Source organism: Gopherus evgoodei, chromosome 1, assembly GCF_007399415.2.
Source record: "Gopherus evgoodei ecotype Sinaloan lineage chromosome 1, rGopEvg1_v1.p, whole genome shotgun sequence".
Classification (NCBI taxonomy): Eukaryota; Metazoa; Chordata; order Testudines; family Testudinidae; genus Gopherus; species Gopherus evgoodei.
In genome coordinates this window covers 236,736,794-236,753,396 of record NC_044322.1, presented here as the reverse complement: position 1 = coordinate 236,753,396, position 16,603 = coordinate 236,736,794, and the positions used below count along the sequence as shown (strand labels likewise).

The 16,603-nt window shown below is 42.6% G+C and overlaps 1 protein-coding gene across 3 annotated transcripts in view; it reads left to right on the top strand.

Moving 5' to 3' along the window:
• Window positions 1-16,603, top strand: part of ARHGAP8 (Rho GTPase activating protein 8) — a 113,361-nt gene that overhangs the window by 52,040 nt on the left and 44,718 nt on the right. Inside the window, exons 4-6 of one of the 3 annotated variants that reach the window (XM_030539829.1) lie at window positions 7,646-7,733; window positions 10,490-10,621; window positions 15,333-15,419. In XM_030539829.1, coding sequence (XP_030395689.1) covers window positions 7,646-7,733; window positions 10,490-10,621; window positions 15,333-15,419 — 307 coding nt within the window. The remainder of the gene's footprint in view (window positions 1-7,645; window positions 7,734-10,489; window positions 10,622-15,332; window positions 15,420-16,603) is intronic. The other 2 variants (XM_030539842.1, XM_030539835.1) reach the window with 2 other exon arrangements.

Genomic DNA, 16,603 nt, shown 5'->3' with positions numbered 1-16,603 from the left:
GCAGTTACTGGTGAGAATATGATTCAGGTTGGCAGGTTGTCTGTGGGCAAGGACTGGCCTGCCACCCAAGGCCTGTGAAAGTGTGGGATCATTGTCCAGGATGGGTTGTAGATCCTTGATGATGCTTTGGAGGGGTTTTAGCTGGGGGCTGTATGTGATGGCCAGTGGAGTCCTGTTGGTTTCTTTCTTGGGTTTGTCTTGCAGTAGGAGGCTTCTGGGTACACGTCTGGCTCTGTTGATCTGTTTCCTTATTTCCTCGTGCGGGTATTGTAGTTTTGAGAATGCTTGGTGGAGATGCTTGACAAATTCTACAGGCCACTTCCCTCAGATCCCACTGAGGAATACACTAAGAAACTACAGCATCTACTCAGGACACTCCCTACACTAACACCAGAAGAAATCAACATACCCCTAGAGCCCTGACCAGGGTTATTCTATCTACTACCCAAGATCCACAAACCCGGAAATCCTGGACGCCCCATCATCTCGGGCATTGGCACTTTCACTGAAGGACTGTCTGGATATAGGGACTCTCTACTCAGACCCTATGCCACCAGCACTCCCAGCTATCTCCGTGACACCACTGATTTCCTGAGGAAACTACAATGCATTGGTCACCTCCCAGAAAACACCATCCTAGCCACCATGGATGTAGAGGCTCTCTACACAAACATCCCACACACAGATGGAATACAAGCTGTCAGGAACACTATCCCTTATGATGCCACAGCACAACTGGCTGCTGAGCTCTGTGCCTTTATACTTACACACAACTATTTCAAATTTGATGACAATATATATCTCCAGATCAGTGGCACTGCTATGGGCACCCGCATGGCCCCACAATATGCCAATACCTTTATGGCCGACCTGGAACAACGCTTCCTCAGCTCTCGTCCACTCACGCCCCTTCTCTACCTACGCTACATTGATGACATCTTCATCATCTGGACCCATGGGAAGGAGACTCTGGAAAAATTCCACCATGATTTTAACAGCTTCCACCCCACCATCAACCTCAGCCTGGACCAATCTACACGGGAGGTCCACTTTCTTGACACCACGGTGCAAATAAGTGATGGTCACATTAACACCACCCTATATCGAAAACCTACCGACCGCTATGCCTACCTTCATGCCTCCAGCTTCCATCCCGGACACATCACACGATCCATTGTCTACAGCCAAGCACTGAGGTACAACCGCATCTGCTCTAACCCCTCAGACAGAGACCAACACCTACAAAATCTCCACCAAGCATAGTGGTGGGTATTCTAGCCTTTAGTGAAGGTGATCAAATACAGACAGGAGTTCAGAAATAACAATAAGAGACCTTATTACTTTAACTGGAAACCAGGCATAGAGTTCTATTGTTCATGGAAGTGATCTTATCTGACAAACTGTTCTATGTGTCCAACACTAGCTAATACTGGATGCACAAAGGAAGGTATAGAAACCCCTCCTAGTGCACCTACTTCTGCTAATAGAATATCATGTCTGTCTTATATGCCTGTATTATATGAATGCTATATAGTAACATATCTGTCAGACATGAACAAATAGACCAAATAGCGTCAAGATTTAGGGAAGAAAAGTCTTTTGGTAATGTTTGTAATTTCATGTTTGTTTATCATTAATTTAAATGCTTATTTGTCAGATTTGAATGCTTTTGTAAGTGCTCTGAGAATTTCAGATGAAAGGCACTTAACAAGTCCCCCCAGGAAATAAAATAGTGACCTGTTTTGTAAACAGACTACTGATTACCTCAGTGCATGCACCAATTGTTCATTGCCTTCTTCCTTCTGAAGTAGTATGTGAATATTCTATTTAGTATTTTAAACAAGATTTTTTATTTACCTGAAAAGTCCATTAAATATTAATTTCCTCTCCCCCAACATAATAGGATGGGTTTGAAACAAGGTACTCTTCTGCAGCAGATCTCTGAGGTACGGTAGAATATATACAGGGAAATCCAAACAGACGTAGATTATGAAAGTGTCCATGTATTGGACAAAAGAAATACATGGTGTTGTTTTTTTTAACAATACAAAACCATTCAGTACAAAAGGAATTGCTTGTTTTATGTTGATTGAAAGTGTGTTAGTACCTAATCAATTGATGACATTATTCATCCATGTAAAAATTGTGTGGCTGTGTTGCTAAGATCATTAGCTTAGTGCTTCCTGGACTAGCATCACTTGCACAAGTTAGAACAGCCTGAGAATAGTCTCAAGCTATGTACTCCTAGCTTTTCAGAAGACTTATGTATTTATTCATTAATTCATTTTGTTTACCAGTTTCACCCATTTCCTTCCCTTCACTCTTTCTTCTTTTTCTTCAGCTTCCTCATTACCAACCATTTATCAGATGATTGTTTACAAGACACTGGTAATGAAGAATACCATTTATTAATTCTGCTCCCAGGACAACAAAGCCAAACTTTCTTGAGACTTCAGTGGGAATAGGACCAGGACCTAAGTTTAGTTTACTTTGAAGCTTGAGTTTAGGCAGGATCGTATGTGAATTAGGCCCATTAAAATAATGCAGAGCATCCCAGTCAATTTAAGAGAAATATCTTCCCATTGTAGCTATATAGCCCCCCATTACCATAGTATCTGAGCACCTCACCATCTGTAATATATTTATTCTCGCAACCCCCTTGTGAGATAGGGCAGTGCTATTACCTCCATTTTACAGATGGGGAACTGAGGCACAGAGAGACTAAGGGCCACATTTTTAAAGGCATATTGGATACCTAAAGATGTAGGTAGCACCTAGTCACTTAACTCCCTTTTGCAAGTCCCACTAGGTGCCTATCTGCATCTTAAGAGTCTGATTCTAATGGTAAATCTGGACTCTGACTCAGGTCTGACACCTACCATCTACACACACATCAGTCAGGCCGGAAAGATCTCAGGATTTGAGCCTGCACACTCAGCCAGAGGTCTGGGTCCAAGCCCTAGCTCCACTGTGATGTGAGTCCAAGTCCAAGGATTTTGCACTGTAGATACAGCTCAATTTGGGTTGCCAGACTTGGGTCTGGATAGTCTGCCAGCACTCTCCTGCAATCCCCCGGCCTGTGTTTCTCAGCCATTCCATCCCAAAAATTCACATCCAGTTCCTGTTTGGGGACAGACCTGTGGAGCATCCCGCAGCAGAACCAGTAGCAGAAGAAGTGCCTGAATGTCACCCTAACTATACCACCATAATCCCCATGCCTCTTGTTGAGGTGGTTTTATTATGTCAGCACAGCAAGGGAGCTACATTGGTGGGAAGAGCATTTCAGTGTAGGCAAATTTCAGTGTGTACACTGCTGTTTTGTTGACAAAGCTTTTGTCAACAAAACTGTGTAGTGTAGACAAGGCTTTACATACGGGATCTGACGGGATCTCGGGGTGCAGTCTGGGACTGTGGGATCACTGTGACCCCTTAACTCTGCAGCCTAACTTTGTTAGAGACAAGCCGCAAACCCCTCCAGGCACTGTTATCACTCGGCACCACAGCATGTGGAGCCCCACACCCAGCTAGATTGCATGAATGCTCCCAGAGCCACTCATGAATCACACCGAGAAAGGCACCAGCCAAATCTCCCCAGCTCCCAGCCTTGTACCTCAGGAATATACTGTCTTGCACTGCTCGGGATGAGCAATGCACATTTATTAATTGGTTCATCACTTCATTAATGGAAAGTGTATATACACCAGCCTTTGCAAATCTGAGCAGATTTACCAAACACTTCAGGCAAACTCACTGGTAAAGATAAACAGTACAACAAATTTATTGACTACAAAAGTTAGATTTTATGTGATTATAAGTGATAGGCAAAAAGTCAGAGTTAGTTACCAAAATAAAATATAAGCATGCAGTCTAAACTCTCAACCCTATTAGACTGGGCAACATCTAAGCAGTTTTTCTCACCCAACTGGATATTGCAGTCCTTAATATACAGGTTTGTCTCTTAAACCTGGACCAGTCCCCTCTGTTTCACTCTTCAGTCTTTTGAGTGTCTTTGTTGTTTGCAGCATAGGTGGAGGAAGGAGAAAGGCCAAGCCTGGGGCTCTTGTGTTCTGTTTTGTACCCTTAGTCCATGTGCTTGGAGAACATGAGTCCAGGCACGTCTGGGAGGCATTGCTGGGTTCCCAAGCCAGGTTGAGCAATTCCCCTGTTGTGGCCTTATGCAGGTGAGCCATTGAATTGTAGCTCCCTTGCTGGACGATGGTTGGTTGACACCCCACCCAGGTGTTGGTTACTTTCCTTGCCGTTGTCTCTGGGGAGCAAATATGTGACTGAATCCCCAACTTACAGCATGTTTTAGTGACAACCATATAACACAATCTCATAACTTCATATGCACTAAAGATTTACATATTTAGATAGAACAGTGACTTTCAGCTGATCATAACGTTTGCCCTGAAACCTCACATGGCATGCTTTACATGCAATTTCACAATTATATACAGATGAGGAATATGGGGGTTACAAGATGCTCTCCCAAAGTATAATATGTCACAATACCCCCTCCCTGGTAATACAATGCACCTTATAAATCAGCCACACTTGCACTGTCCCAGACGGCCTGTACATTGAGTATAAAAATAATAATAAAGCTGTCTGTGATGAGTCCAGACAAAATCAGGGTCTGTATTTGGTCAAGGGTGGCTGAAATCTGAGTCCAAATTACAGCGGAGGGTGGCTGTCTGTCTGTATTAGGTGTCCAATGGCTGGCAGTCAGTCACGTCTGTGCATGGGCTTAGAGTGTATTGCATCTCCATGCTTATTAACAGGGTGCTTGTTAATTTTTCCACAATTTTTCATCCATTGTGGCTGGTTATCTATCTCTGCGGTCGACCAGGGCCTGCATAATGATGGAGTAGGGTCTTTTGCAGTTTACATACTCGTGTTCCTTACAGGGGGAAAACTACTGGCACGTGAGTCCCAGTGATAGCTCCAGCACAGTTTGGAAAGCACATTCTCTCACACTCAGCAGTTATTTCAGGCACACTTTTAATGCCCACCACATTTGGGCACATCCCAGTGCCGATCACCTCACAAACCTTCACTGCAACAACCCTTACAGTTAACTTGCCAGCTCCAAACAGGTTAGCAACAGACCTGTAGCAGTCTGGGGTAGCCCACTTCCAGATGGATATGGTGACCTGCCTCTGGACCACCACGTGGACCCTTGTGTGTGTTGTGGCACTGGAGAGGGTTAGGGCATGCTGTTCACACACCCCAGGAATACCTGCTTTTTCCATGTGAAAGTTCTGGAGCCACTGCTGTTCATCTCAAGTCCACATAATGATCCAGTCTCGTGGTCTGCACTTGTGGCCCTGCTGCAGGAGTGCTGGTTTGGGGGGAATCTGCAGTTGTGGCAACATGTCTGAGCAGCATCAGCTGGGTCACAGCTGGCATGTTAGTATCCCCTTCCAAGAGGTGTGTGTGACGTTGCACTTCATATGTTTTATGGAAATATGCTAATGAGTGTGAATATAATGTAACTCGAATATGTTTCATGAAAAAGGTCTCTTGTAAGGTATTACAAAGCTTTTAATCTACTGAGTGTGTTTGCATGTATGTATCATTCTTGTGTCTGAAGCTAGAAATATGAAGTATTACTCTAAAGTCTTACTGTAACTATGCAAAGTGTGGGCCATTAATAATGGCTTAAAATCTTGATGTCTTCCATTAACCAGGACAATTGGTTGTAAATGGCTCTGTTTACTCTGGTACGTGCAGGCCAACCCTGAAAGAATGGAGAATGATGTCTTACAGTGATGTAATCATGTCACCTGGTACTGGAATCCATCTTAAACCTGGTGCTTTTCCATTTAGAAGGAAGGGTGGGAGCCCAGTGAGAGACAAAGGATTCCTGCCTTGTGCCAAAGCTATAAAAGGGAGTGGAACAGAACAAAGGAGGCTGCAGTTATGACAAATCCCCTAGTTACCACTTGAGCTGGAACTAACAAGAACTGTACCAGGGGAAAGGATTGAGCCCAGACTAAGAAGGAGTCTAGTCTGTGAAAGAAACTTATTGGAAAATCTCTGAGGGTGAGATTTACCTGTATTCAGTTTCTTAATGTAGTAGGCTTATACTTGGGTGTTTTGTTTTATTTTGGTTGGTAACTTACTTTGTTCTGTCTGTTATTACTTGGAACCACTTAAATCCTACTTTTTATTCTTAATAAAATCGCTTTTGTTTATTATTGAACCCAAAGTAAGTGAATAATACCTGGGAGAGCAAACAGCTGTGCATATCTCTCTGTCAGTGTTATAGAGGGTGGACAATTTGAGTTTACCCTCTATAAGCTTTATACAGAGTAAAACGGATTTATTTGGGGTTTGGATCCCATTGGGAGCTGAGTGTCTGGATGCTGGAGACAGGAGTACCTGCTGAGTGGTTTTCAGTTAAAGCCTGCAGCTTTGGGGACGTGGTTCAGACCCTGGGTCTGTGTTGCAGCAGGCTTGCGTGTCTGGCTCAACTAGACAGGATTCTGAAGTCCCAAGCTCACAGGGAAAACGGGCTCAGAGGTTTTAGCATGTCAGGTGATAGTCCCAAGGGGGTCTCTGTGACCAAAGCCGTCACAGTGTGTTTGGTAGGTCAAAAACAATTGACAAAATATCCAACAGCATATCACAGATGCTCTGCCTGAGTCCCAAAATAGGACTCACAGTGTGACCTGGAGACGTTCCTCCACTGGATCAGGATGATGGGAGTATGTGGACACAAAATGGCTTGGCTGGATGTTTCAGTGGGCTCAAACCATTTCTGGTCAAGTCACGAGGGATCCATAGACAAGTTATCCCACAATCCACTACAAACCAAGCCCTAGAGCAGGTGCAGCTGGCAAGAAACCCTGAGATACACTTCCAGCAGCAGAAGGTCTGATTCGAGTCTGCACAGTGGAGTTTGGACACATCAGTACAGTTTAGAGGCCTAGGTTTATCCTGCAGTGTGGATACTCAAGAACGAACTTGGAAACACCAATCTACAAGTGTGGGTTCCACAGATTCGGGTTTACTATTTAGAGTGGACATACCGTAAGTAACTTACTCATGGTCACACAGGAAATCTATGGTAAAGGAGGAAATTGAACTGAGGACACTCAAGTCCCTGGGTAGCAACTAAATGACCTATTACTTATCCTTCCCCTTAGTGGTACAAATATAAAAGTTACAGACATTATAAATGACAAAAGATAGGCATAAAATGTTTAAACAGTCTTGCCCCAATGTGGATGGGGAAAGGGAAGCCAAGTTAAGACCAGTCTGAAAAGCAGGCCTTTAATCTTCCTGGACTTAATTCTGCAGGGGGTTGAATCCCTCCGGAAAGGAACTCAATGCTCTCACCTTCATTTGAATATGGCATTCTTTACTTCTGTTCCCAGTGTCCTGTGTACACTGCTGAACAACTTATTCAGCTCGCTCTAGTGGTGAGTAAAGGAATTCCTGTGTATAATTTGTCAGTTGATGGCAAAGTTCTCAATATGTCTGGAGTGGAGATGGGACTTACAAAGTTCAGGTCTTTTTCAGAGTTTGTAGGTGTGCAGATCCACGGTTTTGCTTCATATCCATATCTTGTTTCAATATTCTTCTGCATATGAAATGAGCTATATAAAGGTCTTTATTGACTGTTTTTGTTTACCAGGTGATGACAATTCTGGGAGGAGGGTGATTACTTTCAGTTGCTGTCGTATGCCCCCTTCCCATCAGCTCAATCACAGCAGACTGCTAGAGTAAGTTTCTCTCATTTCACCTTCTCTCTCTCTCCAGTTTACACTGCTTAAAATTATAAATGGGGTGTCTCATGAGTTCATTTGTAGGTAAATAGGCTTTTTTTGGTCGAGTATGAAAAAAATGTCTAAGACGTGCTAGCCTGAATACTAAGCCTCTGAATCAGAGGAGAAAGTATCTTGGAAACCAAGCCCCAGCAACTTAACCAGAAACAGGAGGTTTTTTTGTGTATTGTAGTTACGTTATTAATCAACTCTTAATGGATTTTTCAAATGTAACTTATTTTGAGAGACAAATAGAAAATTAAAATATTTTAGTACTTTTCAAACTTATTATTTGATAAATAAGTATTTACTGAATATTATATTTCTCAAATACTTTTCATGACATTTAACCAGCTGCAGGAGCAGCAGAAGCTGTTTTTATTTTGTTTTCTCTTCTCAAAAAAACATTTAGTAAGAACGCTGTTTCATTGTTTATACTACCATGCTTTTTGCTTTTGATCTTTAGATGATTCACATTAATTACTAACATTTAATGAGCTAAGTATTTCATTAAGCTTGGTATTTCATTATCTCATCTTATAAATGGTGTTGGTTTTTCTTGGTTCAAGCTGTTGTAAATGATTATTTCTTTTCACAACATCCTTTTTAAAGATTGGTTGTAGCAAGGTAACAGAGATAAAATGCTGCAATGTGGAGGACCTAGTTTGGGATTAGAACAGGACCTATCTATTATCCCATACTATTATTCCAGTATTACAGATGGGAAGCTGAGACACGGAGCAGTTACATGTTTTGCCCAAGGTCAAATAGGAAGTTTATGGTAGAACAGGGAATTGAATCCAGATCTTCTGAGTCACAAGCCAGCACTGGACCATCTTTCCTTTCTAGGATCAGACCAAGCAAGGTTTGAGGAAAAACTGTTCAGACTGGGGCCAGCATGGCAGAAATTTTGCACATGAAACCATGTTGGAATGGATTTGGTGTGGCAGCGTTTTCATTGTCATTCTTGGAAATACTGTCCCAGTACGTAATGCTTCTATGGATAGTATTGCCGGCTTGGAAATGGCAATTGGCTGTGTAGAAACAGGGAGCAGATGCTCAGCTGACATAAATTGTCATAGATCCATGAGCTGTAGTAATTTGCACCAGCTGAAATTCTGCTCCATTATTCTCAGAAGTACTGTATTTTAGCTATAGTATGTCAGGGAATTATATAAGGCAAGGAGGTTCAATAGATTGCCTGGGAACAAGGGTATGTTTTGGGATACTGTACCTTTATTTCCAGAGACTTCCATTTTTTGTACCGCCTTCTGAATGATTATTGTCATGATTGCCATTCAAGCAACTCCTAAAAACCCTAGCCAGGGATCAAGACCCCTGTACAAACAAGTAACGCAAAGACAGTCCTTGTCCCAGATAGTTCACAGTCTAAGACTTTTACAATAAGCAATGGAAAATAAGCAATAAACAAGGGAGTAGAAGATGGGAGGAGAAGAGAACAGTAAAGTTAAATGCATTTGCATAGGTCAGTGATCAGCAACCTTTGGCACATGGCCTGCCAGAGTAAGCACCCTGGTAGGCCAGGCCGGTTTGTTTACTTGCCGCGTCCACAGGTTCGGCCGATGGCGGTTCCCACTGGTCGCGGTTCGCTGCTCCAGGCCAATGGGGGCTGCAGGAAGCGGCGCAGGCAAATAAACAAACCGGCCCGGTCCACCAGGGGGCTTACCCTGGCAGGCTGTTTGCCAAAGGTTGCCAATCGCTGGCATAGGTAATAGTCACAGTAAGCTCAGAACTTGCAGACTCCCACTAGCCTAACAAGTGCCACGTGGAACTACACATTTTATTAAATGAAAAGTGCCTACATGCAATTAAGAAAAGTTGTTAAGACTATGCCACAGAATAATAGGCAAGAATTGATAATGTAATAACACAGGTAAATTAAAATCTGGTTCAGAGAGAGGTGAGTCGAGATGATACTATAATGGTGGCTTTGTTGCCTTGTTTGAATAATTCAGCTGTGGGGGAAAAAATGCCTTGTCCTATTCTCAATTGTACAACAAAGGAAAAAGAAAAGTACCTTAAACTATACCATACAGGAATCAATACAAAGAAACCTGCCTATAGAAACATGCAATATCATTTCAAGATGGAATTACTTAAGTGCATTTCCTTAAATTATCTTAACACATAGGGATCTGATAATTAAATCTCTACAAAAGAAAGCCAGACTAATTTAAGGAAGAAAGAAGTATCTGATGCCAGCCACAGTAATTAGAGCTGGTTAAAATTTTTCAAAACATTTGAAAATGACAAAAAAAATTCACAAAATTTCACTTTTCACCATTTCTTGACAAGTGTTAATGCCAATATTTATTCAGAAAATAGGAATTCAGAAAGATGAGAACACAAAGCCAGAGAGGCCCACTCAATTGCTGTATGGCTTCTTCATTATTTCCAGAAAGCATGCCCAGATTTTTTCATCGTTTGATTGCCCATCAGCACTGCAATTTTTCTAACTCTTGACTCGATATGTTCTTTTAATGTGGAACATTTTCCCCCTGAACATGAAATCACTGGCATCATGATACATAATGAATGAGGGTATTAATATTGATCATGAACATGAATTTACAAACTTTGGCATGCTGGGCAAAAATAGTGATTTTGGTCCTTCGGACACTTCTCAGTGTATAAATCCATAAAAATACATTAGATATCACTTTTTAATACTAAAATATTGCCTCTCTTCTCAGATATTTGAGGTATACACTTGACCAGTATGTGGAGAATGATTACACCCTTGTCTACTTTCACTATGGCCTGAACAGTCGGAATAAACCCTCTCTGAACTGGCTGCAAAGTGCCTACAAAGAATTTGACAGGAAGTATGTTCTCCAAATATTCTGTCTCTGCCCTTTCTGTGAGTAGGATCCAACTATCGCACGCTAGAGGTCTACCTTTTGGTCTTTCTTTGCTATTGAGATCAAAGAATTAATTTCCATTAGCATACAGGGGGAGGGATAGCTCAGTGGTTTGAGCATTGGCCTGCTAAACCCAGCGTTGTGAGTTCAGCCCTTGAGGGAGCCACTTAGGGATCTGGGGCAAAATCAGTACTTGGTCCTGCTAGTGAAGGCAGGGGGCTGGACTCAATAACCCTTCGGGGTCCCTTTCAGTTCTAGGAGATGAGTATATCTCCATTATTAAAATTAGATTACATTAGAAATTTCTACCATGCATAGGGTGAGGAGATGTTCCATTTTTAAAGGGACAGTCCCATATTTAAGTCCTCCTGGAAGTGTCCTGACTTTTCCTTAAAAATGGGCAAATTGTCCCATATTTTCTGTCTCTCCCCAGCCATCAGTAATGGCAGTCCTGCTGCTATCCAGATCCCTTTTCGCCAGCCATCTGCCCATAGGTGGTGAGTGGAGGGGTGTCCAGTGGCGGATGATGAAGATGAATGCGGGGCTGGCCAGTCCCCATGCTGGTCCATCAGCACAGCCTCCAGTGCATGCCAGCTCTCAGCCAGCAGGGCACCACCCCCATCCTGTTTCTGGCTGGTGTGTGCCCCCTCGCTGTCCTCTCCCTGCTTTTCCCCTTCAGCCACCCCCACCCCTCCGGCCCCATTGGTCATGTCCCACTCCCAGTACTGAGCAGAGACCCAGCCCCTGGTCAGAGTGCTCAGCTCACATCAGCCTGGCCGGCAGATTCCTTCCCTCCCCACTTCCTCTGGCTGGGCCAATGCCCTGGGAAAGCCCAAGACCTTCTGGCCCGGGGTGCTGGCCAGGAAGAGCCAAGCTCTGGTTGTACCAAACCTCCGCACAGCGCTGGCTTAGGGAAGCCTCTCTGCCCCTCAGCTAAGCTCTGGTGTCAGGCAGAAGGGATTTCCAGCCTGTTCACGCCCTGAACCTGCAGGCTCCACAACAGCCCCTGGGCAGGGACTTAGCATCATCTTCACCACCCCCTTGGTCCTGCCCGCAGGGAGCATGGGGCTGCTCTGTCCTCTAGGCACCCTCCTCTGCAAAGCCACCTTTCTGGCCAGGTTTGCTGAAGCCCCTGCAGTAAGGTTCCCTGGGCCCTGGTGCACAATGCATCCTTAGAGCTTAATCCCTTTCTGCCTGCACTGTAGTCGGGACAGGAGGCAGCTGGGTTATGTCAGTGGCCAGCAGCAGCCTGGAGATGTTAGCTGCCTTTTGACACTGTGTGGGCAGGGAGGGAAAAGCTGCTTCCAGCCCCGGGGTGGGGGGTAGGGGAAGAAGAAGAAGAGATGAGTTCTGCAAAGAAACGGGCCAGATCATTCCCCCCCCCCCCCCGCAGCTTGAAGCAGCTCCTGTCCCTTCCCTGCCACACAGTGCCAACAGGCTGCTGCTAGCCACATTCTGGTGTGAACCCTGGCAGAAATCTTTGGGGCATGTGACCCTGCATTACTCTCACCCCTCATATGTTGCCTTGGGAAGATGGGGCACCAGGTACCGGGAGAGGCGGGTCTGTCCCGGGGGCCCAGCCAGGCATGGAGGGCAGAGAGTGCCAGGCAGGGAGGGTCAGGTTGGTCGGTCACCCCCCTGTGAGAGAGGTATACAGGACTGTGTGTGTGTCACCTCTCCCCATGTGTGTCTGTGAGGGGTAACAGTGTGTGTGTGTGTCACCCCTCTCCATGTGAACCCTAAAGCCTTAAAGATATAAAGTAAATAGAATCCAGCTACGCAGTATTTCTTTTTAACAGGGACTCACTCAACGTGATGTTAATTTGAACATTTGTACTGCATAGTTCTGATTGCCATTGAACTTGCTTGAATACGAGTAATTTTACCAGGTGTCCCGTATTCAGCACAGGGAAATATGGTCATCCTAACCATGCAGAAATGATTAAGGGTGAACATTCTAGGTATTGGAAACATTATCCAGGGTTTAAAAATCCTGCAGACTCATAATAAGGAGGCCCAGCCATTCTGTGGCATATTTAAAAGGATGTTTGCAACAGTTCAACATTGGTTATTTGTGATTGTCTCACAGTGGTGATCTAGCAGCTGATACTTTAAATATCTTTTAAGGTCAGAAGGGACCATGATGATGATCTGTTCTGATCTCCTTTATAACAAAGGCCATAGTTCCTTCGCTTTAAGTTTTACTATGTAGTTCACAATTGCTAGATAAATTGCATTGCAGACCTGGGAGCCAGGACAGAACCCCTGATGTGTCTGTTCCAAAAATACAGGCTTCTAACAGTAGAGCTAAAAGTGACCCAGCTCGCAGCAGTTCATCTTTTACAATCTCTCTGCTCTGGGCAAACAACTAGAGGACAAAGGGAAAGAAAACAAACACACACAAACGCCACCCTTTTCCCCTTACTCCCACTATCAGAAATAGCACTGTTGCTTTACATTTTTCACATGCCTCTGAGCTCTCTGATTCTGGAAGGGATTAGAAACATATCTACCAAGAAAGACTATTCTGGTGGTCTTTGTAACCTGACCAGAGAGAGAAAAATTACCAGACATCTCATGACAGATCCTGTTCTCATGAGAATCGCAGCCCAATTTTGTATATTCAAGAGGCTGAGATCAACACCCAATTTACCACCCTTTTGAATTTCATACACAAAAAACTGAAACATTAAATACCCACCACACAAAAAGTAAAATTTTGCCTAGCAATCATCAAATATGGAGAGCGATGTTGTCATCTGAAACGTCCAACTGCTGTCATGACATATCCCTCTCAGCTCAGTGGCAGACTGAGGGAGTTTGCTTTTGCTGGGAGATTTCTCGGAATGGAGAGTGCAAGATAGTCACTGGTTTTGAGACTGGAGGAGGACTTATATTATGTTCACTATATATAATAGTGATCTTTTCTGTGCGGGGGTCTCTCCCTGTAAAGGAATGACCATATGAAATTGTAAGCCTGTCCTGTCACACACACTCTTTACACAAAGCCATGCCCAATTTACAGTCACCATATGGAGGAGAAGCAACAGAGGGGAAATATCTTCAGTTGCATTGACTTCTGAAGTGTGCGCATCTTATTGACACAATGTGGCCTTCATTTCTGCCCAAACCCATTCTCTCCATCCTCCTCCCGAGCCATAAACCTAGAGAACGAAAGGAAACCAGATGAGAGTGCGTAACTGGGCAAGGGCAGGCAACCTTACACTCATTATTTGAATCACAGTTGGAATTCTTAGCACATTGATATTGGGAATCTCACAACAATATTCACAGCCCAATATTCATGTTCAGTTGTGCTAGCTAAAGGAAAAACTAAACAAATACCCTGTGTACTTCTTGCACTAAATTTTGTCCCCTGTACTCCTCTCTCCCCCCAATTGGCGAGTGTTACAAATAAAAATAGTCAACATAAATGGGGTTTCAAAGGATAAATTTCAGATAAGTTATTTACAACACAGGGGGATATAATTGTGCTACATAGGTGAAGAAGAAGATTATAAATATGTAGCTTTGCACAAAAGAAATGGGTCCACCTGTTACCCCCAGGTATAAAATAGACTCAAAATGTGAACTTCTACTCAATAAAACAACTGCTTTTTGTTATTCAGAGTGTTCCCAGGTGCACAGTTCCAAACTTTGATGCTGACCTTATGATAACAATATGGTTTTTGTTTGGTTTTTTTTCATTCAAAACCACTTGAGTGCAATTAAAATAAAAAAGAAGAAACTGCTTTAAGTACTTGGTTCCTCCAGCCACCTCTAAATATATAAGCTGTTATGAAAAGGTGGCTTTAGCAATTCTTGATCAGTGGAATATGTTACTGATGATGATCCTTTAATGGTCAGCATTCAAGAGGGACCTTCCCTATTGGGGAAAACTTAAAAGAGAAAAGCAGCAATTTATATAAAAACCAATTAACTTGGCCTCTCATTTTCTATATCTCCTTTGATAAAAAATCTTATTTCTTCATGCAGCCTAGTTTCTCTTCCTGCTTGGCCCTACTATGATCCTTTATTTATGACATGAGATACGTCACTGCAGGATCAATCAGGATTATGGGGGGAAGAGAGATTTTGTTTTAAACACATTGGAGTCGGGACTCAGTTGATGTAAATCTGCATAGTGCCATTGGCTTCAGATGAACGATATCAGTGTACACTCGCAGGTGATCTGCCCCAAATATCTTCAGTAATTACTAATAAACCAAAGCAAACATAGCAAAAGAAATAAATGAAAGGATGTAGGTTTTAATTCTGAAAGAATAAAAATTTCCCCAGTATGAAACTCAGTGATGGAAAAGAATGGAAAATGAAGTAAAATACTTTTATTTCTTTCACTGGAACTTTCAAGAAGCTCTTTTTGTCATTTAAATGATGCTCCCCACCACCACTATTAAATCCGCAAAACAACCCAGACATTGCTTAGCAGTGTAGTAGGGTAATCTTGGCCTACTTTTTTGCCATCAGGACTGACCAGCTCCTTTTTTCATTTTACACTCAATTTCCTCTGAATTAGACTTTTTTTTTTTTTAGTGTACTTGAAAGGAATATATTTATTGTTCCAGTATTAAAACCCTTCCATTCAATTGCAGCTACTTTATGCTTCAGCGTATGATATTAAAAGGCTTCTAACAATTTAATTTTCTTTTCACAGGTATAAGAAAAATCTTAAAGCACTCTATGTTGTACATCCAACCAACTTCATAAAAATTCTGTGGAACATTTTTAAACCTCTCATAAGGTATAGGTGATTTCATTAAAGAGAGTTTCCGATATAAGTTAGGGGGCAGTTTGTCTTTTAGTAAGTATTTTTAAAAATGCACTGCTCAAGTAAGATACCAGACAATATTTAAAGTGTGGCTTAATGTAATATATTTTAAGAGGGAATCAGAGTGGGATGTAAAAATAGTTTGGGATTTTTTTTCCCTTTTCCATGAAGATGCAGAGGTCTTGATTCAGCAAAGAACTTCAGCATGTGTTTCAGTTTAAGGATGTGCTTACATCCATGCTTATTCATCAGAACAATTAAACATGCATTGAAGTAAATGTGACTGAAGCACATGGCTAGATTGTAAGCTCTTTAGGGTAGGAGCTGTCTTTGTATTTGTACAGCTGCTCACAAGATGGGGTCCTGTGATCCCTCACTGAGGCTCCCAGGCACTACCACCATACAAATAATAACTAATAAATTACCTATACCTTTAAGTATGTGCTCACGTGCTTTGATGAATGGAGACTGGATTACTCGTGTGCTTAAAATTAAACGTACCTAAATGCTTTGATGAATCTAGGACACAGGGAGTAATACAAGCACCTCGGAAGGACAAAATCACCTTCACAAATTGGAGAATTGGTCTGAAATTAACAAGATGAAATTCAATAAAGACAAGTGCCAAGTACTTCACTTAAGAAGAAAAAGTCAAATGGACAACTACAAAATAACTAGGGTGGCAGTACTGCTGAAAAGGATCTGGGAGCTATCACAAATTGAATAGGTGTGGACAACATGATGCAGCTGCAGAAAAGAGTAGTAACTTTCTGGAGTGTTTTAACAGGAGTGTCATGTGTAAGACACAGGAGGTAACTGTCCTCCTCTATTCGGCATTGAAGAGGCCTCCACTGGAATACTGGGTCCAATTCCAGGCACCAAACTTTAGGAGAGATGTGGCTAAATTGGAGAGAGTCCAGAGAAAGCAACAAAAATGCTAAAACTTTTAGAAAACCTGACCTACGAGTAAAGGTTAAAAAACCTTTGCATGTTTAGTCTTGAGAAAAGGAGACTGATAACAGTCTTTAATTTTATGTTAAGGGCTGCTATAAAAAGAGGACAGTGATTGTTTGTACTTCATGTCCACTGAAGGTAGGACAAAATGTAATGGGCATATCTCTAGTAAGGGAGATTTAGATTAGATATTAGAAAAAATC